The following is a 21,561-nucleotide window of genomic DNA, read 5'->3' as shown; positions in this document are numbered from 1 at the left end:
TTATCAGACCCTGGCCCTGACCCTTACTATTCGTCGACTCAATGTCAACTGGTTGTTGCACTGATGATTGCAGGTGGGAAGTTCTCTGGTTTACGCGTTTTCTGGGTCAGGGTCAGGGTCAGGGTCAGGGTTAGGGTCAGGGTGGCACTCTCGCTCGTGAAGTGTCGTAGAGGTTTGACTAGTACTGTACTAATTTAGACTGCATCGTAGACACTTCGGAACAGCTTCATCGGACTATCTATTAGTATTTCCATCAGGATTCACGAAAGAGCAAGAAATGAATGCGACTCGGATACGTTAATCTTACGCTTCCTGCAGTTAGCGCAGCCTCTGCTTCCTCCGGCGACACCGACCATGGTATATCTGTGGATATCGAGACTGAAGATGGTATAGCAGCGGGGAGGCGAGATATATAATTTAAGACTGTTCCGAATAAAAATGTTCGCGTATGGGTGAGCTTGCGGACATGTCGCTTTAATCAAGGGCTACCCTAACCCTAACAAGTATAGGACCAGTTACCCGGTTCGCCGTCAATGGCCAGCAATAATATAGAAGGGAATTTCTGGACGGAACACCCGCTTAAGCCTGTTTGTCGATGGCGTTTGTATCCCACCGTACCGATTTGCCCTAACCCGGTGTAAGCTCAATTTGTGAGGAGCCCTGAATTACCGCGTCAACTAAAACAAATTAATATCTAACAATCAACGACGCTTCCAGCTCCATTCGCGTCTTCTACGGTATACAAAATGTCTATCCACATCTCCTCCAAGGTGGAAGCGTCTTTTTCATTGTTTTCCTGACGTTCGTCTTCTTCACCTGTTCCGGCCGCATCGCGCGGTGCCACTGGGATACTCGCATTAGAGCTGGAAAAACCAGCACCAAATACACTCTGCCCGTCGCCCATATGCCTCGTGGATTGATTATCAGGTGCAGGACAGGTACGCCGAGTGTGCCCAGCCCTTCGGCAGGATCCACATCGTCGCACCCTTTCTGCCCTATCTGCTGCTCGTTGCACAATCTCGGCAGACGTTGGGAGTCTTCGAGTTCCTCTTGGCCGACCTTTTCTCCTAACCAAGACAGCGGGGTCATTTAATCCAGCTATGGTACTAGGGTCGAGAATGATTGGCTCACTATGCGCCACACCGTTGTCCGTTCAGGGTTTGTTCTCGTAGGGCTTATCGCTCTCCTCTTATCCCTCTCCCTTTCGTAAACGTCTATTTATTAGAAATAAAGCGTTACGCCCTCTACATATTCTTATGGTATCCGGCGGGTTTCCTACGGCCCTTAAATATTACAGGACCGGTTACCCTGAGCACAAACGTAAAAATTAGAACAACGAATATAGACCTATAGAAAAGAAACGTGAAACCTTAACTTTCAACATGTGTCTTTGACCGATGCGGCGGTCCTTTTTTTTTCCGAATCAAACACGCTTCATTTCGCGAGGAAGATGTCCAATAACCATTTCAAGGACACAAACGTGGCATGCTATGATACATTGTACAGAGGACGGACCAAGGTTATAGCTCTTAAATATAAATACCACATCACCATAAAATAGCTTACGACCGTTTTTCCTCTTTCTGCCAAGCAAAGATGAAGGTTTCAATCATCGCCGTCCTTGGCTTTGCAGCCCGCTGCTTGGCCGCACTCCCAGTCATCCAAGACTACTCCAACCCAAGTCTCAATGCCTCGCAATTGCGAATCGCCTACAATGGCCCCAACGGCATGTCTGTCGCTTGGAACACGCCCATTAAGCTCTTGCGGCCCATTGTGTGGTACGGCCAAGACGGACTTCCCGTTTGAATTTGCCATTGGCACCTCAACCACCTTCAACTCCTCGACCAACTGGGACAACATTGTCTACATTGACAACTTGCTGCCCAACACAAAGTACTACTACCGCGTGACTGACCAGTCAGCCTACGAGAAAGACTTCCACCAGCCAAAAGACTTTTACTTTATTACTGCAAAAGAAGCCGGCGACCACTCTAGCTTTTCGATTGCCGCTTTCGGAGACTTGGGCATCATCACTGGCACGACGCCAGAGACTGCGCAGATCCCAGACACGTTCTACTCGGTCTTTGAAGACCGCTCCGATTTCGACTTTATCTGGCATTCTGGTGATTTCGGATACGCCAATGACTGGTCCGAGGAGGAGGCAGACGGCATTTTCCCAAACATCACCCGGCTCTGTCGCCTACACTGACATTATGAACTCATACTATGACCAGTTTGTCAACGTCACCATGAACACTCCATACTTGGTCGGTCCGGGCAACCACGAAGCCGAGTGCGGCGTTGCCACTGCCAACCCCGTCAACTGCGTCGCCGGCCAACAGAACTTTACCAGCTACAGACACCATTTCGCCATGCCGACCAAGGATCAAACCGAAGGCTATGTCCAAAATATGTGGTACTCTTGGAACTACGGAATGGCCCATTTCGTCCAGTTCAACACTGAGACTGACTTCTCCTCAGCTCCGGAACATGTCTACTCTGGTCCCTTTGGTACCAGCGGCCAGCAAGTCGCTTGGCTCGAGGCTGATTTGGCCGCCGTCGACCGAACCGTCACTCCTTGGGTAAGTACAAACCATCGTCATTATTTCATCCAAGGTATTTTCTAAATTGCGAGCATTCTAGGTCATTGTGTCTGGCCACCGACCGTGGTACAGCGCCAGCACCAACTGCACGGCTTGCGGAGACGCATTCGAGAGCATCATGGTCAAGTACAACGTCGACGTCGTCTGGGCGTGCACTACTACGAGAGAGATACTCCAATTGCCAACGGAGTTCCTGACCCAAAGGGCCTGAACAACCCGACGAGCCCATGGTACGTAAAACACGGCTAATGCGGTTCTAAACTGATGAAAAATTAACCCGCAAATTTTTAGGTACATTACGTCTGGCGCAGCTGGAAACGTAGAGGGACATGGAAAACCGAAAAGTCCGTTGCCAACTTTCGTCGAGTACGTAGACTCAACTTCGTTCGGGTGGTCGATATGGACTTTCCACAATTCTTCATCGCTTATGCACCAATTCATCTCGTCTGAGACCAACGAGGTCATGGATGAGGCGACGCTGTACAAAGATCACGGCTTAAAGTGGTATTTTGAGAATGAAGATGGGTAATTTATGCTTTTTCTTCGCTCGGGACTTAAAGCAAACTTTTTTGTCGCACAATTGTCCCAACGTACTCCCAGAGGCACAAGTGCGCAATCGTAGTGCGTCACCATAACTGGAACAAGCGTACCGACTTTGTATGCGTGATGCGATTAAAAGTAAACTCACCAGGACTGCGCATTTTCGATGAAGAATAATTCAACCGACCTGTGGCGTTATTTAATAAAAATTATTTCTTTGCAAAGAAGCACCGAAGTCTATATGTTGGAATTTCTTTAAACTTAAGCTGGGCACATTTTATTTTATTTTATTATTTTGAGCGGCACCACGACACCCGCGGTAGATTTTCGGCTATGTCAATTGGGTAGTTAGGTCTAGCAGTACTGTTATATTATGATAGCCCTCCTACGAGTAGGGGGGGAGTTTGCCATACTTGAGAGTTTAGCCTTTGTGGATAGGGTTCCGTCTATGCCCTATGGGAGGCTTAGCCCCTTAAGCGCTCTGCCCCTGCGTGTAACGGACGAGACCGGACTAAGCTAGACTGGGACTGGGACTGATAGCGAGGACAAACCCCTCCTTTTATCTTCTGTCAGCCCAGGCGGTGAACCCAACAGCGAACACGTAACACGAACACAACCAAGTAGGCTGTGAAAAAATGGCTGCGAGCGTGAATATGGACGATGAATATGAAGTGAACGATGGAAGGGAGGCTGAGACTCTGATATCGATGACGACCAGTCTCACGACTATTCTAGTCTATATATACACGAACAACACCTTGAACCGAGGTGACAAACTAAACTCAGAACTCCCCGCACGCCCACCAACACAGCCGAATGAACTTCCTCAGGGCTGTAGGCGGATAGGCGGATTTGGCGGATAGGATATCCGCCGCGGATACGTATCCGCCATACTTTCGATTGGCGGATACAGATGGCGGATAGAAATCTGCCAACCCTCAGAGAGGCGGATATCCGATCCGCCATTTTGGCGGATATGGCGGATATGGCGGATAATCCGTATATTCTTAATTAAATTGAAAAAAAGGTCAAAATCGAGCAGGGTTAGGGTCACAGTTAGCCCTAACCCTCAACTTGCATAGTTCGACTAGTCCGACAAGAAGTTATTCTAGCACTTGTCGTACCGGCTCACATTTAGCGGGGATCACCGACCATATAAGTTGCGTCCGCTACAGCGAGTCCATTTAGAAAATTCAAATATCATGTTAGAGAACTTTGCGAAATTTTTGAGGAAATTAGATATATAATAACTATTAATGAATTTTGCAAATTTTTAAAGGCGGATGGCGGATTTGGCGGATATCCGCCAGATATCTGGCGGATCCGTATCCGCCATGCTGTCGAAAAGCGGATAAAAAGGCGGATACATATCCGCCAATTTCAAAAAGGCGGATGGCGGATGCGGATATGGGAAAATTTGGCGGATATCCGCATCCGCCACAGCCCTGAACTTCCTCATTTGGCTAACTCAGAACACAGAGACACAATATCAGAGCTCATGATCTTGTCAAGTGGAGCTACGGCAGAGCCGTCAACCAGATCGGGCAGGAAAGTGGAGAGTGGCCAGCTCTCCGCACACCCAACTTATAATAGGCATAAATGTGATATCCCCATGGGCAAGGATTAACGTTGTGTGACTGGGATTCTTGTGCTATAAGTTCGACATCGCATAAGATTGACGTCACACGAGTCGTAGCGCTTTATGCAAGATTGACATTAGCGAAAGACTCCGTGTGATTATCATTATGTCGACCTATAAGAAGGCAACCCCGATGCCCTATGGGGATCGGTAAGCTTCGGTTTGTTCTCTATATTGAAATTGAAGCCAGTCACTCGCCCGTTCTACCGATAAATCCCTCCTGTGCTTCATCTATTACAAATACTATCAATAAACGGGCTGTTAATAACGTTGTGCTGTTACGGATGGGTTGTCGGAGTGGTCGAGGAGTTCCTCCTTTAAGAGATTGCGGGTAATGATTGTATGTGTTCATGGTGAGCAATATATTCCTTTAAGTTTGGTCGCTATATCACGCTTCCCGGAGCTCACGTTCGGTCGCTGCAACTGACGTTTCAGTATCTTGCTGTGAGGCGAAGCGCTGAGCCTGACGTACGTCATGCGGACGTGGATCCTCTCGAATCGACATTGCCAGACATAAACGGCATTGCCAGGCACAGATCCACCAGGATATGGCACGCCGCAGGCTTTCGTATTCCTGCGGCAGTCCCACTCAACACCAATCATTATCGATTGCCGTCGACATACCGTAGTGCAGAGTCAGAGTCCCATGCTCTTGTCGTAAGTCCATTTTGTGTGCCTCTTGACATTTCACTGTCCGTCATTGTCGAGATACCGCGCGTAACATCAGTATTTATCCCCAGCCTATACTTGACTTCGTCTCTGATTTGGGCTACTAATTCGAACGCCATTCCACTGTGAAGTGGAGTTGGCGGCCCTACAACAAATCGCAACTCCGCGCGTACTATCGTACCAGAGTCGAGGATACCTGTGATCGGATCAGCAGAGCAGCATATTCAGAAAACGCAATACTCACATTTCGCCCTCATCGTCGACGATTTGTTTCACGCGTTCATAGTCCTCCTGATGAGCTGGCACCTCAAACTTCGCGTCGGGAGAGAGGGGCCTCCTGACCTTGACCATCAATCCAGATCGTGCCATTAGAACGAACAGTTTGTGTGGTATTCGCAGGTGTACATGCAAGGGCAGAGAGTCTCTTTTTTGCTCGCCGTCAATCGTATTTATTACGGGGCTCTGTAGCATCCAGAGAGCTCAAAAGATTTCCAAGTTGCAGATCCATGAACTATTCAGAATGTCGATCAAACTCATATTGACAGAGTTATCAGGTCACAAGGTAGGCATTATATCAGCGGGTATGCCCACCGATCCTCAAAATGGACGGTTGACGGTTTGAATGTGATATCGCAAGTGAGATAAATCTCGAATTATCCCGTCGTCGGTTGACATTGATCTGTTTCGATTCAGACCGCTTCTACCACAACTGTTTACCGACGTATAAAGTTTTTACGCAATTTAGCACACAAATGCGCCTATTTATGACTACGGTCATGATGAACAGTGTGGGAACCAACAGTAAAAAACTACCTGCCACGGCTAGCAAAATTCCCTACAGTACGTATTACGCCGATATACAATAAGCCGCCTACAATGCTAGAACGCCTATAAACGCCGCCAGCCCAGCCGCCCATGCTGGCCCATACATTCCAAATCGCACCTTGTGCTGAGTATCCCACTTCTTTATTAATATGACCACCTCCCTCTCCTCAGCAAGCGTTAGCTCGCCTTTCTTATCGAGCGCCTTCAGGGACTTTATTGTGGGGAAGATAACCAGGCCAGTATAAGGAAGGATGGAGAGAGAGAGGACGGCAGAGGTAGCAGACAAGACCTGGAGATTCCGTGTAGGGAGGAGGGGAACGGCTAAAAGGTGCAGAGCGGAGGTAAGAAATGTCCCTAGGACTACGTATTTCTGACATGGTTAGCCAGGCCCCACGTAATCTAGGAAAACAATAGCACTCACTGCAGCCTCATCAAAGAACACTTGCGATACCTAACTTCTGCTTTCCATTTAGCCCAATTTCCCCAAGTTCGCCCTTGATAATCGGCAGTGGTCCAGTTAGAGACAGCCCGATATTACCGAAAAATATCGATGATGTCGTCAGGAGACCTAAGCCGAGGGGATAGGCCGCATGAGGGATCGAGTTGACGATGGCGGACATCTCGAATACAATGTGGATTACCTGGTAAGAAGTCCTACTCAGACTTAGACGCAGGTGTGACGAATTTGACGAATACGTTCACATTTTGTGTATGTGGAGGGGGTAATGCATCAGTCGTTAGGGCACTTGTAGTAGCGGCAACGGTTTGCTGAGTCAGCACAGCCTGATGAGTTATTTTCTGTTTCAAAAACGATGCTGAAGTTTCAGCAGCCGCAAACGAAGGGGAACCCTCTTTTGCAAGCGACTGTACAATCCTTTGTCAAGCTCTGTATCTGACATGATGGCAGAAGGGGTTGGTCTACTGTATAATATTCCAGCCTTAAAATTTATGCGCGGACCGTTGTGTTAAGAATTGAAAGGTTGCTAATAATGGATTGGTATGCACACCTGCGATTTGAATTTATTACGGCTGGATAATAACAAACTTATATTCTACAGGATGTTTGCTCGTAATATTTTCGAGCCAATCACGAAATTACCCGTGGATTTCATCTGGAGATCTCTGGATCCTTGCTGGTGTCTGTGCTGTTCAAAGAAATGGGTGGACCCACCATCAAATGGCGCCCTGGACGTGCCGATGCCGAGGTCTGTAAGGACCGATCTACCTGTTTGATTGTCGTAGCTTTCTTGATAGTGGATTGACATCTCATTTTTATATTTTACCAAGAGAACCAACCAAAAGCCGCCGCAAACAGGCGTCTTAAACGGCCGACAAAAATTGAGTTTTAGAACTTTTGGACCACAACAAAAATTGTGTTTTTGGGACAAACATCTTTGTCCAGTCCGACAGTCTACCCTTGCCCTGGTGGAGCTTGCAACGAGACCCAAGCTTCCCCTAGTAAGATACTATACCCTTACCCTAATCGGACCAGTCGGGCCAGGCATTAGTATACTGAACGAACGACCCGAACCACCTGAGCCCGTACCCTGGCTCCACGCGGCTCATTACTATGGCCCAGTCGGACCGTCGGACCAGGTTCAGACTCCTGATCCACAGCTTACTACTCTAGTGACGGCTGCCTTGGAAGCGTTGCATGCGGCCTGTTTTTGCGGGATGTTGACGATAAAGGCGGAAATCGACGAATAAATATCAACAAGCCTGACCCTTGGGTTTTGAAAATCTTGCCCGCTTCCTTGGCGAAATGGTAGCTTCCGTTGAGATTGACGTCCATGACTTGTTTCCACGCCTTGTGATCTGGCGGGCCAATGAGCTCGCCCTTAGTCCAATTGATTCCGGCGTCCGACGCGACGACGTCGATTTTTCCGAACTTCTTGAACGCAGAAGTGAACGTGGATGCGTTAGGGTCAGTGTCTAGACATTTATATGCTTCGATGGTCACGCCGGCTGCTTTTGCGAGAGCTGCAGCAGTTTGGAGACGGCGGTAGGCGAAGAGTTGTAGCCAAAGGCGATGTCTGCCCCTGCATGGGCGAAAGTCTCTGTAATTGCGTAGCAGATGCCAGCGACCTTGCCTTTGAGAGAGAAGAGCGAGAGCGGGTAGTCAACATTGCGGTTTTGACGATCTTTGCTGGTGCAAGGCAAGCGAGAGGCCCCGAAAGGTTATAATAATTTTTGTTCACGAAACGTCCGCGCCTGCGCTTCTGGAGTCTCAAATCAACGTTAGAACCCCTTGCCTGCTTTAAGCCTTCACAACTGTTCGCGACTGCTGACGAAATGCGTGTAGATTGCAGCCAGTACCAGTTCTTGGTCAATTCCGGCTGTTTGCATTAAATTTAGCGGTGAGCAAATTAGCTAGCTCAATGCTTAGTGGGGGGTCGCTGCCTTACTACTCTCCCCACGCCGCGACAAAACTTTAGTTGCAAAGCGGGCCCATCCCCATTATTTGCAGGGCTCCGGATAGTCATTCCGTGACGTTCCCCACCAAAAGGAAAAGGTCTAGACCATCCAACTGACAAACGCGGCATATATTGCATCAAGTATATGTAAAGACAAAGTCGACCCTCGCACCTATGATTTCCGCTCGGTATCGAGCCTTCGAATTTCCCCAACCGCAGTGACAACCTATCCTTAGCCTCGTCTTTATCCTGACGGACCTCATCGATTGTTTGCGTCACGACAAGCCAAATATATTGTCAGACGGTCCACGTTTTTAATTTGGTAATAGGCCATACAATAAGCAATACATGTAAACAGACTGTATCCTCAAAAGTATGTCGTTGGTATAATAGACGACGTTTCCATAGGTGAGTAGTCGGCAACCCCAAAGCAAGCAATTGGTAAATTAGGATTCAGAGATGTATCGGAGCAATGGTGTTCTCATGAAGATGTAGCTTCATCGAGAGCCATGCCAGATGTGGGATGTGGGTCCTTATCATCTGGGTCCACACGAAACCTTCGACCCGTCGGTCCTATCGGTTTACCGTCAGTGCTTTACTCTGCTAATCCGACCAGTACTGGAGCCCTAAATGTAGCCTCCCCCTGGGCCATGGGCCGTTACGTGCTACGGAGTACCACAACGACCAGGTGCCAGTTGTTCACTTCAACAAAATATTACTCATGGACAATCATTCAATACTAGCCCAAAGCAACAATCAAACAAAACAACGCACGTGTCCATTAAGAAACACGCCGGAAACTCAACCGCCGAAGTGGCGCCAAGAGCCAGTGAATTGCCGAGGCTCGACGTCAACTCTAAAAACCCTTACCGCATGAGCCGTCCGTTTACGTTCCATTACATCACGTGTCTATTTAGAGAGGGCTATAGTAGATCATGACCTTAAGTCAAATGTATGTCACAGCGTACTAGAGTACTTTAGTACTTGTTTAGTGCTCGCTAGAAATCCTAGGTGCAGGGGTTGAGGAGATGCGGCACATAAACTAACTGGGATTAGGTGGTATTTTCGATATTATTTAGTCCACTTTGGCAGCACTTCAAACACAAAGATTTTGAACAAATGCAAGTGCGGCACGGCTGGAACTGTATCTCTCTGGAATTACGGTTGCACTCGCATGGCTGCCAGCTAGTACATCTACGAATTTACATTATACAGCATGCTAGCCTATATTATAACGCCTGAACCATGAGACAGCATCGTATGCATTTATGCCAGGCTTAGGGTTCTGACACATTGGCACAAAAGACGCATATTTGCGCATATATTGCGAAACTGCATTACATCTGTGAAGCACTTTTCTAGTCTGGATGAATTGACTCCTAAAGACTCTATTATTAATTCCAATTCCTCGCTCTGACTTTCTCTGTTCTCAATAGGCTGACTCCACTTGTCGCCATCAGTGGTCTCAGGCAATTCTAGTCAGGGTCAGGGGACCTGGTTGATCCTTGCTTTGCGGCTCGCAGACCACGTGGTGGTGAACAGCTCTGCCTATGCACTTTTGCGGGGTCGCACCACGGAAACGATCATGCCTCGAAATCCAAGTCCAAAAAGAGTAATCAGACACTTCTAAGCGCAAAATTACGTCACATATGTGACAACATTCTGATTCCTGGTCACCCTCGTAATTTCTCTTGGTAATGCTTCGATCTTCAACTGCTGCCTCTCTGTTACATTTCTGTATCCTGATCCCACGCTAATTTCATTTCCTCTGAAAGGACGAAACAAATGGCATCGTTTGTCTGGAGCGGCATGAGCAATGGCGGTTGTTCTGACGATTATTGGTTCGGAGATAGCTCTTACGGATTGAATGTTCGAGGGTATGTTGCAGAAGTCGGAACTCAGGTCATTTTGTATCCCTGGTGCGGAGGTCAGGACAATGAGCTCTGGACCATGGATAGTGAAGGTCGCATCATCAGCCAACTGAATGATCAGCTCGTTATCGGCCTCGACAACTCTGATCCCCCCTACACTGTCCTATGCCAGTTGTCCGATGACGATCCTACCCAACGATGGACGATCGTGAATGGAATGCTACAGAACAGTTCGAACCAAGCGGTGATGACTGCGACCACTGACCAGCTCTCCACCAGCTGGAACGTGGTCGTTGACGCGCCGTCGGATGGTGAGACACCGGACAATCAATACTGGCAGTTTGCTCCCTACTTCTCCGCACCGCCAGCTGCTGTTCCCCAGTGGAATATTATCCAGAGCGCACTCAGCAGCGACGGAAAAAGTCTTGTACTCGATCTGCAAAATGGCAGCGCGTCATCGGGAACTCAGGTCGTGATGGTCGAGCAAGTTCCGGGCTCGGCGACCCAAAAGTGGATGATTATTTCAGATGGACGTGTCCTCAACTATAAGGGGGAACAACTTGTGCTGGGGCTTGGTGATTCCCTCGGCGACGGTACAAACTACGTCAATGTCCAAACACAGGGTATGCCAGCCATTGACGACGAATTGTGGGTTCCACAATCCGGCAGTCTTTACCAAAACGCTGGCACCGGACGTTATCTTACCGTTTCTGGCAACCAATCTACTCCAGGTTCCTGTCTGGTCACCTCCGATCTCGGCCAAGGACTCTCGGGTCAAGTCTTTTCGACCCTGCCCCCCAATGCTCTTGGCTCCATTCTGGCCGCTGGTCCACTACCCTTTCCAGAATTCCAGGCTAATTCAGATCAACTGGCTGCCTATGCTTACATCAATCAGCAATTGCTCAAAAGTGGTGACTTCCAAGGCGACCTTCGGGCAACGTACATAAATACAGACCTCACTGCCAATTATAGCGATTGGGTCACCCAGATCCGCGAATTATCTTGCCCTGAAACGATATCCTTGGTAGATTGGACCCAGGTCTCAAATCAATTGCAGGCAGAACTTCAGGCTGTGTCTGGTGTGCAGACCTTGTTTGCGAATTATTCCACATATCATGGTGAAGCATTCAGTGGTCAGATCACACTGGTTAGTAGTCTGATCGCCGATGCCGGAATTACAAACGACGGACCTCACATAGGAGGTGTCGTCCTTTCGGTCATATCTGGCGTTCTCTACACGATACTTGAGGCCATCCCAGTCGCTGGCGCTGCAGTGAATGCTTTTGCTGTGTTGGGGAACATCGTTCAGGCTGGTATCAACGTCGGCGTCGCTTATCAAGGAGCTGGGCAGATTTCAGCCGATCCGTTCACCGTCGAGGTTGGCGAGCTTTGGACCAAGTTAAGCACCCAATTTGACAATCTTCTAACTGCCACCGCCGCTATGGAGACTGCCATTCTGTCCGACTGGGGCAAGCTTTCCATCACGTTTGAGTTAATAAACTCCACAGGCCCTGACTCATTGACATGGCCACCCGATCTGACTCCCCAACTTGTAACAGCATCCACACCCGGATTTACAGTCTCGATCATGCAAATGCTGATGCCAGCTAAGTATCAGATTTACAGCCAGCAACAAGACAACGCCGACGAGTTCAGCGGCGTTTCACCTCTGGTACAGAGAATTGAAGCAAACGGAGATGGCACCTATGTGCATTACTGGATCGCCACTGCCGCTGACTGGAGCGATTATCCGATTGATGCCGCAATGAATGACTGCTTCGCAGCCGGTGACAATGGGTGGGATTTTTTTCATTCAGCAAATGGATGGACGTTCGCCCAAGTCTATTGTAATTACCAGCCCGACTGCAGCGATTATCTGAACGTGACCGTGTCCAACCAGACCTACAATCCCCTCAATATTGTCCTGAGTATGATTGAAGGTGAAAATAGAGGCAACGGTAGCCCAACGGTGTATTCCTATATGAGTAGCAGCGTGCTTGGGTATTACTGGAATGGCCTTTCCATGCAAGTCGATATCTATGATCCGAAGATTTCGTCAGACCGTTCAGTTGCTTCCTTTGTCGCGCATCAACATAATTCTGTATTTGAGGGCGCTGACTGCTGGGTCGATACTCAAAACCAGAATTCCGGATATTACTTGGGCACTCCGATCTGCGACTCCGGGGGGTTCCAAAAATATAGCGGAGCCATACAGCTAACGGTCTTTTATAATCCGTCATCAAGCTAATTGATCACTTCGCCATTGCGCCGGTGACTAACTTTGCTATCGTATATATAATGAAACACCGGCGAGCCATGCGGTTAGGCTAGGCCTACCCACATGCCCGAAGCGTCCTCTGCCTTCATTGAATTTCCTTTGTGTTTGTTTTAATTCCGATTTTTGTTTGTCTCTTCATGTCGTTTTGTTCGTGACTCGGCTTCCCCACTTGTTCATATTGTTCTGGCTTCATTCTTTGTTCTTTGGTTGTCTGGTGTGTTTTAGTTTGTTTGTTGTGGTACTGAATTCTTGTAACAATAGGAACCTTCTTGCACAAACTCGTCCCATCCCGTTAGTCAAGCCTGCTTTCGTTACATTACTTCATTCTTCCACATCCGCGTCCAGTCTTTAGTCTAGTTGAATCGAGTCAAGTCCAGACGTTGCTGAAACACAAGGTACGGAATTATCGATTATGCGCAAGCAAATGGAAGGTGCCGCAGAGATTCTTCAGACCGGAAGGTTCGTAGGAGGGTAAAAGAGTGCAATTAGAAGGGAAATTCTTGTTTAGTACTGAGGAGGTTCTTATGCCGAGGATAAGCAGGTCACAAAACGGCCTCGTGGACGCTCACGCAAGTGCAAAATTGAAGAACCTGAGGAACCAGCTGTAAGAAAAGATACTGAGAATTATCTGGATCTTGGAATTCTTCTCTAGAGGATTAGTTGTTTTAGTACAATGTGTTGAAGGTTGGAAGAGTGGAGGTAGCCGGCCCAAATACAGCCCAAATAACCATACCCTAAGTTAACGATCTTCATGAATATCATCTTCGCTCTGCAATGGATTAGATGTACATAAGACTTCACCAAATATTCCTTCATCCAATTCCTTCTCGGAATCTAGCGAGACAACTCCTGATGAGACACTCTAGAATTTACTGTAATTGTGACTTGCCCCATCCCTTCTGCTCCAGCAAACTGAAGGCATCATCTTCCAGCTTGTTCAGACCGCCAATTGTATTTCCAGGGCCCGAAGGACCCGGGTCATTATAGGTCTGCACCTCCCGTATCGTACCTGCCGATACTTCGACGACCAACCCACCTTTCACTTCTATTCTTTCAGTCGAAGACTCAAATCCGATATCCGCCCCAACGATTTCTGACCTTTCGACCAAGGCAAGCATGACCTCTGCCACAGCCTCAGGCGTCACCCATTGATCCGAGTTCTCGACACCTTTGAGCTTCTCAGGATGCTCGGTCCACAGTGGAGTCTTAATGACACCTGGCGCCACAGCTGCGACCCTGATGCCCAATTTCTCATCAAGAGGTGCGAGTGACCTCACAAACCCGCTGATGGCATGTTTCGATGCCGCGTACATAGGGGTTGGCATTAAGGGTACTTGTCCGGCAATGCTAGAAATATGTACAATGGTCTTTCGTTCCTGGTTCACACGAGAAGTCTCGAGGAAATGTGCAATAGCAAGTTGAGTTGTCCTGATCGGATGTATTAGGTTGATATCAAGGGTAGCGTAGTGGCCGTCGGTTGGCGAATCGGTCGATTCGGGGCTGCCAGGAGGCTTCCAGAAGTTGGAAAAATTCTGCTTTCCATCAGCTGTGATTCATCACATTCTTTCCAGCGAACTCTACCGGTTCGAAAACTCCAGCTCCAGGACAAACGATATCTACAGTCTTGAATTGACTCTCAGCGGTCTTGAACATGTTCCTAAGTTGCCTCCAGTCGCGGACATCGGTCTGCACGAAGAGGCTCCGGTCAGAAGAGTCGACCAATTCTTGAGCTTCCGGACGAAGCTCACGATCTGCGAAGACGCAGTTGCAACCTTTGCTAAGTAAGAGGCGGGCAAAAGCTAGGTTGATGCCTGTCTGTTCGTTAGGTATTGGATCAACATGAGGTGGTAAAGTTGTCAATTCATGACATTTTCTGACCTGAGCCGGCTCCTGTCAGGATCGCAGTCTTCCCTTTGACAAGTTGAGCCATTGTTTCCTTTAAAATAGAGAATCGTTCGACGAGGGGGTAACAGACTGAGGGAACAGTCGCAATTTAAAAGTACGCCTAGCTTGGAGGCACTATTCAAATGAATCAGGATCCGAAACCACCTGATCTGGGCTCCGCGACGGCAGAATCCCGCGTCTCTGCAGGGCCCGGTGGGCCGACGACCTTTGAAAATCCGGGGGAGAGAACAGTTTTCACACCATGCCCTACTCATAACCGCAGAAGGTCTCCAAGTTGAACAGCCTCTGCTGATAACAATGAGATTAGGGAAGTCGGCAAAATACATCAGTAACTTCGGGATAGTGATTGGCTCTATGTGTCGGTTGCTTTGGACCGTGCGGGGGATGCCCTCGGAGCAGGGGAGCGCTGGCACTGCGGCACTGCGGCGCTCCCCTGCTCCGGACGCGTCGCCCTTGGCAGGCTTCGGCCGTCCGGGTTCCGATTAACAACCAACTAAACTGGTACGGACGACGGAAACTGACTGTCTAATTAAAACGTACTATTGCGATGGCAGAAAGTTCAGGCATCCGGAGTGCTTGGATGTTGGAATATGAAGTGGATCCAGAGGGCGGAAGGGTATCTATAGATCGTTGGAGAGAGCGCGCCGTTGTGGCAACTCAAGAATGCTCTGCGCAATTTCCTTGATGTTTCATAGCTGAACCCAGATACACGAGAGGCGCGATTGCGGTAATGTGGATTGGGAGAGTCAGAGAGTGACCATCCTTGGTAATTGAGACTCGATCTGATGTGCCTGTCCTCGCTCAGTGTGATTGCGGGCAGCATATGCCGAATATGTCATAAAGGAAAACCACGCCCCGGCAACCCCAAATTTCTTATCACTTTGGTCATTTCATCCAAACCATTACCAACTATGCCTTCCGGTCGTCTGGCTCGCTTAGCAACCATTGCCGCACCGTCTGAAGCTACAGGATCCGAGGCAGGATCACAACAGGCAGCTTTACAGACGATATTGAATGGACTCGTACACCCCGGAAAATTCAAGTTCGTTGACGTAGTCTCTATTGCTAACGTCGCTAAAATATTGACCCCCTGCATTCAAATCCCAAAAGTAGTAGACTAGTTTACCAACCCCGCTAGCCATGGGCTCGGGTCAGTTCTGCGACTTTGACAGCGTTTCTCATCGTTATCAACTAGGGCTGTTGGCGATCTGCCGATTTGGCGATATCGTCGATACTAAACTTGGCAACGATACTATATAGTCAGCCTCAAAATCTCGCCCATAAAATTACGAATAAATATCTAGGGCTGTTCCGAATACGAGCATTCGCAGTGATCGACTATATTCGTATTCGCTATTCGCAAATGACATATTTACGAGTAATATTCGATGATTTTATTCGCAAATACTGAGTATTGCGAATAATATGCAGGGCTGTTGCGGATACGGATATCCGCCAAATTTTGCCATATCCGCATCCGCCATCCGCCCTCGCAAAGGTGGCGGATATGTATACGTATCTTCATCCGCCGATCGAAAGTATGGCTCTTCAGCCGCCAGATATCTGGTGGATATCCGCCAATCCGCCTCAATTACCTGTATAGGACTGGTCTATTTGGATTCCTACATCAGATAGGGAGGATGGCATCAGATAGCCCTTTATCTACAGCAAACGTCTTAATTACTGCCTCCTTCTTCAATTCCCCTTATTCCTCTCCACTGTACTAGGAGTCTTGCAGCTAACTTTCTTCAGTACCAACAGATCAAAAATGGATCGTAAGGTCACTCGCCCAACCACACTTGCATGCTTTTCTTCGGCTTGCAATTTGACTAATACTCAGCTTGCGCTGATTTTTGCTAAAATGAGTGCACCAGGAGTGGATTTTGAAGTCTCTACAATCCTTCTAACCTCTTGATCATCAGCCATATCCGCCGATCTGGGGTTGGCGGATTTGTATCCGTATATGCATCCGCCGACGAAAGTATTGCGGATTCATCCGCACGGATATAACCGCCAAAATCCGCTTAACGCTGGGAAATTCAGGGATCCAGCTTCCAACTCGAGCACGCCTGCCGACTTCGAATCCCTAAACATTGTCTAGAGTCGACGTCTGAGTCTCCACAATCGTTTGTTCAAGATGCTTTAACGTCGATTCTTTGTCCTATTTCCCTGCAATTTTTCGTCTTGGACTTGTACTTAAATGATCGACTTTATACATGCCAGGGCACAGGTCTCTCAAGCAGGCATGTTCGATATATACACCTATGTCAAGCGGGCCAAGACTGCTGACCCCGAGTCCTTCCATGACAATAGCTATAAAGCAAGGGAATTCTTCGCACAACTGGCAATCAAGTTCGTCAACAAACCCGGAGCTGTTCCCCACCGATGCATCAAAAACCGATTATACCCTTTTTCTTCTTAGCCATCACTGATCAACAACAGCCAGATGCCATTCACATAGTTCTCGGATTTCAAGGAGTTTCAGAGATATTCATTCGGTGATCGCGATGCTCGCACGACGGAGGCGAATTGTTCAAACTACGTCAATTACAATATACTTTGCGGATTTTACCGTAAGGCCAGCTTAAAGCGCGATGAAATCTTCGAGGATTTGCGAGTTCATCAATGGCCTTCGCGACGAGGTCCGTGATCTGCTTATCGCTCGAACATTCTTTCCACCTACAAATGTATTCGTCCGTTTTTGCATTGGTCTGGAGAACGTCTGGTTAGCTCGACAGCGAGAGAAGTCTTCACAAGTCCTCTCGAAATTGACGACGATACATGTCACGAAGTAGATTTGAACGATAACTTCAAGACCCTCCTCGCATTATCATGGCAAGCGCTGTGAATGCAGACCTCCGCTTATCAATGATTTCATGGAACGTCTCCGCTGGTCCAATGCTACCAATGACGATCTGATCATGGCCAGCAGCCAATCCTCGATATGCTTCTTCCGTGAAGACACTGAGCGGCATACCCAGATTGCGTCCTGTTTCTTCACCCATGTAGTCGTGCAGCTCCGCTACAAATGATCTGTCAGCTAGATTCTTCACTGTATTTGGCTGGACTTACTCTGCACGGGTGGAGGTGAGACTTCGATCACTTGCACATTGGTATTCCTTAGCTGCTCACGTAGACAGAGAACGAACGCGTTCAGCGCTGCTTTCGAAGCAGAGTAGCCGGGCAGCCTCGCTCCGGGAACAATGGCAAGATTAGACCCCGTGCTACATCGATCAGAGGCAATCTAATTTTTCAGGTTAAGCTACTCACAATATTAAACTTGTTTGCGACTGCTTGCTTATCAAGAACGGTAGAAAAGCATGTGTGATGGCGACAGAGCTTGAGAAATTGACGTCGATCTCCAAGTTAAACTGTGCAAGATCGACGTGTTCTGGGTGGGAGAAGTCGCAGGGGGGGCGTTGAATTCCTGCATTGAGGAAGATACAATCGATATCAGGAGACGTACGCATGACACTGCCAACTAACATCAGTATGGAACATCGAAAGAGTTGCAGTCGATTTATATATAAGCGGTGTCAACTTACTCGGCAGCGAACTGAGGAATTTGCTCCTTATTGCTGATGTCAAATGGCACCGCTTTGGCCCTGCTTTGACCGTGTCTGCTCACAAAGTCCTCCAGCCGGTCCTCCCTTCGCCCAACCGCCGTGACCTTGGCACCGGCCTCGATTAGACGATCAGCCATTGCCTGTCCAATGCCCGACGTCGCTCCAATCAAAAGGAAATGCTTGTATGGGAACGCCATGGTTGCGATGGGCGATGAAGACATCGATTTCCAAGAAGATATATATATATCGTGAAGAATCTTAGTGATAGGTTGAATGAGGTTCAAGATCAAGGCAGCTGGTAGGGCAATTTATGTGCACAGCGAAGCGCGAAGATCTCGGAAAGGAGCGGCCGCTGCGACCCCCACTTTGCTTCTTGCCAGCCACAGGCTTTCCAAATTAATTGTGATATGCATGACCACTTGGAAAGTTGGAATTCACGTCAGAGCTAGTCACGGATTGCCGGGTTAGGAAGGAAAATAATGCGTCGTTGACCGACACACCCTGTGGGGTCGAAATTAGTGCGTTGCAACCGGGTTAGCGTCGAAATGCATGCCATAAAAGGCATAGTTCATAGGCTATAGGGTCAGGGTTCAGTTGTAGTCTGGGCGGGATGGCGTTCACCGTGACTTCGTTACGGCAACTTATCGCTCGGTCAGCATCAGCAATAGTGGTGCACATCGGAGATGTCATCTTACAAGAGATCGGAGCGCTACAATGGCTAGAGGAGGGACTTGGAGATCTTCTCTACGTGCAACCAATATTTGCTCCTCAAATTATCATGGTGTTCTGTGGCAGGCCCTCGAAAGCCTGCCGACGATGCAGAGATCGGAAGTTAAGAGTAAGTCTGCCAGATTTCTCGGTCCGGGACGCCAGTAACCTGTTGTAGTGTGATCTCCGCAGCGGTTCTTGCAGGCAATGCGTTAGAGCCAGAGTGGCCTGCACAGGATACCGAGATACGCAGCAGCTTCGCATCAGGGATGAAAGCCAGGCCGTTCGGCGGAAAGTACTCTCGAGAAATGCGTCTACTGTTGACCCACATTCTCTGACAGTGTCGCTCGAGTTACAAGCACGAGATATCTTCTTCGCTAACTACGTCACCGGTACTTCGAAGAGCTGGGATTTCCTGAAACCATTCTCCAATCCAACGCTCTCGCCAGAGCATCTGACATTGAGTATTGATGCGGTCAGCCTGGCATATCTCTCGCATCAAGTATACTCTGACACCGCACTAGCGACGGCCAAGGAGAGATATGTGTCCGCCTTGCGCATGATGAATAAGGCTTTGCGGTCTCCCGAAGTGGCAATAACGGACGCAACACTACTCGCCTCTCTCCTTCTGGATCTTTTCGAAAAGATTACTAACCGCGAACCTCGAAATATCGAGTCATGGACAGCTCATGTCAATGGCGCTTTAGCTCTCGTCCGACTACGTGGCCTGGAGCAATTTCAGGATCATTCGGCGCTTCGAATCATGGCGCGCCTCAGCACCAACGTCATCATCAGCTGTGTAGCCAGTGACACCCGGGTACCTCACGAGCTGATTGCGCTTCGAACTCATACGGAAAAATTCCTGGACGTTGGAGATCCGAAATGGCGACTATCGGACCTGATGGTACATTACACCAATTTACGCAGTGACATTCGACGTGGTCATTTATGTATTGAGGAATGCATCAACATATCTTTGGAGCTTGACGGAAAACTTCAGGCGCTCACTCGAGACATGCCACGATCGTGGCGGTACAAAACCACAATTGTCGACCGCGAATCGGACATGATCTATAACCATCACTTTGACTCTTACCCCGACCGATACGTAACTCAGACGTGGAATGTTCTTCGGCTGGTCAGAGTCCTCCTCAACGAGTCTGTTCTCGACTACTGCCTGCCAACATCTGGAGGTCTTACAGCTGGCGCCAGTTCGCTATTAGTAAGAATGGCATATGAAAACATCAAGACATTGGCATGCGAGATTTGTGCCTCTGTACCGCAATATGTCGGCTGTCGAGGTGCAGCTCGAGGGTGGCTCCTGACGCCAGAGGAGTCCACGTTGCCCCAAGTCCTCGACAGTGCTCGTGATGGAGGAAAACATCTGCAATCACCTTCCCAAATCTTTGATTGTTACACTCTCATCTTCCCTCTGTATGTCGCTGGGCGGTCGAGCAGCTCCCCAAATTCTCTTAAGCTCTGGGTAATCAAGCAGCTATACTACATCAGTATTCACTTTGACATCCGCAATGCAGAACTAGTTGGTCGAATCCTCGAAGAGGGAACTCATGTCAACATCTGGACATTGTACGCCATCCTTGGAAGCTACGCCTTTGTCGCTTGAAGCGAGAGCGATTGCGATGTGACGCACAGGAGTCCGGAGGGATGACAACAACATCATCAGATCAAGCTATGTATGCAATTTCAGATCGATATGATTAGATTCGCTACTTGTCAGGATGGTAACTGAGACTCAAAGCTTCATGCTGATGCTTCCTTTCTGAACTACCTCATGCGGCGAGAACAACGCAGTTTCTTGGGCCTCCCTCATCAAGAGTTTTGAATGCCAACCACACACCCTCAACATGCAGTGGAAACAGGTGCACACTAAGGCATGCATTGCTGCGAACTCCGTCATTTCGCGGTGGATGTCGGGCGGCTACCGGGCGGCTACACCCTCATCAGTGCATATATATCAAAAAGTATGATATAGAAAATAGATAACAATAGCCAATTAATTATACATTTGACCAACTTCTAAATATTGTACATAGATTAGAATTTGTGTATTGCCTCTATGGCCACTTAAAAAAAACAAATAAATATAACGGCTGTCAACCCCCCTCTTCCCCGGAGTAGATTGACATTTCATTCCCCCCCCCCCCCCCCCCCCCCCCCCAACTTGCATACTTCTTCTAGCTACGCTATAGTGATCCCTCCCTGAACCCTTTTAGTGCAACCGCACGTTACAAGATGCCACAACGGCAAATCTGCAAATATTTTCCAGAGGAAAAGAATGTCTTGAAAGAAAACTTAGATACTCCAAGAGTCTCATGAATCCGTGGCCTGCAATGCTGGTCTCTAAGTTCTGAGTCTCGGTTGCTGGATGTTATATGGTTAGCTCAATTTCGGATTGGCCATAGTACCTTGATAGACAGTAAGCAACTGTCTAGAAAATTTTTTCTGTAATTCGAGAGGAGGGGTTATCTGTGCGCGGGCAATGTAAAATTCTCCCTTCGGAGACATGCCAGACATGGCCTTTA

The 21,561-nt window shown here is 48.4% G+C and overlaps 9 protein-coding genes across 9 annotated transcripts; 3 read left to right on the top strand and 6 right to left on the bottom strand.

The window, feature by feature from the left end:
- Nucleotides 1-705: 705 nt before the first annotated feature.
- POJ06DRAFT_260850 (uncharacterized protein) lies at nucleotides 706-1,234 on the bottom strand. Its single transcript, XM_056188532.1, has one exon. The coding sequence runs from the start codon at nucleotides 1,087-1,089 to the stop codon at nucleotides 751-753; it is 339 nt and encodes a 112-aa protein (XP_056041518.1). The 5' UTR covers nucleotides 1,090-1,234; the 3' UTR covers nucleotides 706-750.
- A 362-nt stretch (nucleotides 1,235-1,596) lies between these two features.
- Nucleotides 1,597-3,132, top strand: POJ06DRAFT_240574 (Metallo-dependent phosphatase-like protein; the record flags this gene model as incomplete). The annotated part of the gene is made up of 5 exons (XM_056186096.1): nucleotides 1,597-1,730; nucleotides 1,759-1,893; nucleotides 1,919-2,582; nucleotides 2,676-2,833; nucleotides 2,895-3,132. The coding sequence occupies 5 exons, from the start codon at nucleotides 1,597-1,599 to the stop codon at nucleotides 3,130-3,132; spliced, it is 1,329 nt and encodes a 442-aa protein (XP_056041517.1).
- Nucleotides 3,133-5,370: 2,238 nt separating this feature from the next.
- Nucleotides 5,371-5,820, bottom strand: POJ06DRAFT_285899 (uncharacterized protein; the record flags this gene model as incomplete). Its single annotated transcript, XM_056190212.1, has 3 exons — nucleotides 5,371-5,574; nucleotides 5,633-5,647; nucleotides 5,696-5,820. 3 exons carry the CDS (start codon nucleotides 5,818-5,820, stop codon nucleotides 5,385-5,387), a joined length of 330 nt encoding a protein of 109 aa, XP_056041516.1. The 3' UTR covers nucleotides 5,371-5,384.
- A 387-nt stretch (nucleotides 5,821-6,207) lies between these two features.
- On the bottom strand, nucleotides 6,208-6,896 carry POJ06DRAFT_297156 (uncharacterized protein; the record flags this gene model as incomplete). The annotated part of the gene is made up of 2 exons (XM_056190595.1): nucleotides 6,208-6,646; nucleotides 6,717-6,896. The coding sequence occupies 2 exons, from the start codon at nucleotides 6,894-6,896 to the stop codon at nucleotides 6,323-6,325; spliced, it is 504 nt and encodes a 167-aa protein (XP_056041515.1). The 3' UTR covers nucleotides 6,208-6,322.
- Nucleotides 6,897-7,897: 1,001 nt separating this feature from the next.
- Nucleotides 7,898-8,759, bottom strand: POJ06DRAFT_303510 (uncharacterized protein; the record flags this gene model as incomplete). Its single annotated transcript, XM_056190807.1, has 3 exons — nucleotides 7,898-8,333; nucleotides 8,362-8,612; nucleotides 8,682-8,759. 3 exons carry the CDS (start codon nucleotides 8,757-8,759, stop codon nucleotides 7,898-7,900), a joined length of 765 nt encoding a protein of 254 aa, XP_056041514.1.
- Nucleotides 8,760-10,037: 1,278 nt separating this feature from the next.
- On the top strand, nucleotides 10,038-12,809 carry POJ06DRAFT_285896 (uncharacterized protein; the record flags this gene model as incomplete). Its single annotated transcript, XM_056190211.1, has 1 exon — nucleotides 10,038-12,809. The coding sequence occupies exon 1, from the start codon at nucleotides 10,476-10,478 to the stop codon at nucleotides 12,807-12,809; it is 2,334 nt and encodes a 777-aa protein (XP_056041513.1). The 5' UTR covers nucleotides 10,038-10,475.
- An 899-nt stretch (nucleotides 12,810-13,708) lies between these two features.
- POJ06DRAFT_283333 (uncharacterized protein) lies at nucleotides 13,709-14,769 on the bottom strand (the record flags this gene model as incomplete). The annotated part of the gene is made up of 3 exons (XM_056190101.1): nucleotides 13,709-14,371; nucleotides 14,421-14,650; nucleotides 14,718-14,769. The coding sequence occupies 3 exons, from the start codon at nucleotides 14,767-14,769 to the stop codon at nucleotides 13,709-13,711; spliced, it is 945 nt and encodes a 314-aa protein (XP_056041512.1).
- A 2,785-nt stretch (nucleotides 14,770-17,554) lies between these two features.
- On the bottom strand, nucleotides 17,555-18,507 carry POJ06DRAFT_201555 (putative NADP(+)-dependent dehydrogenase; the record flags this gene model as incomplete). The annotated part of the gene is made up of 4 exons (XM_056185244.1): nucleotides 17,555-17,766; nucleotides 17,817-17,968; nucleotides 18,015-18,218; nucleotides 18,290-18,507. 4 exons carry the CDS (start codon nucleotides 18,505-18,507, stop codon nucleotides 17,555-17,557), a joined length of 786 nt encoding a protein of 261 aa, XP_056041511.1.
- Nucleotides 18,508-18,857: 350 nt separating this feature from the next.
- On the top strand, nucleotides 18,858-21,138 carry POJ06DRAFT_260833 (uncharacterized protein). The gene is made up of 2 exons (XM_056188531.1): nucleotides 18,858-19,148; nucleotides 19,197-21,138. Exons 1-2 carry the CDS (start codon nucleotides 19,089-19,091, stop codon nucleotides 20,640-20,642), a joined length of 1,506 nt encoding a protein of 501 aa, XP_056041510.1. The 5' UTR covers nucleotides 18,858-19,088; the 3' UTR covers nucleotides 20,643-21,138.
- Nucleotides 21,139-21,561: the final 423 nt, after the last annotated feature.

This window comes from Lipomyces tetrasporus (assembly GCF_029532465.1).
Source record: "Lipomyces tetrasporus strain NRRL Y-64009 chromosome Unknown POJ06scaffold_10, whole genome shotgun sequence".
Lineage (NCBI taxonomy): Eukaryota > Fungi > Ascomycota > Lipomycetes > Lipomycetales > Lipomycetaceae > Lipomyces > Lipomyces tetrasporus.
This window is presented reverse-complemented; position numbering and strand designations above follow the sequence as displayed.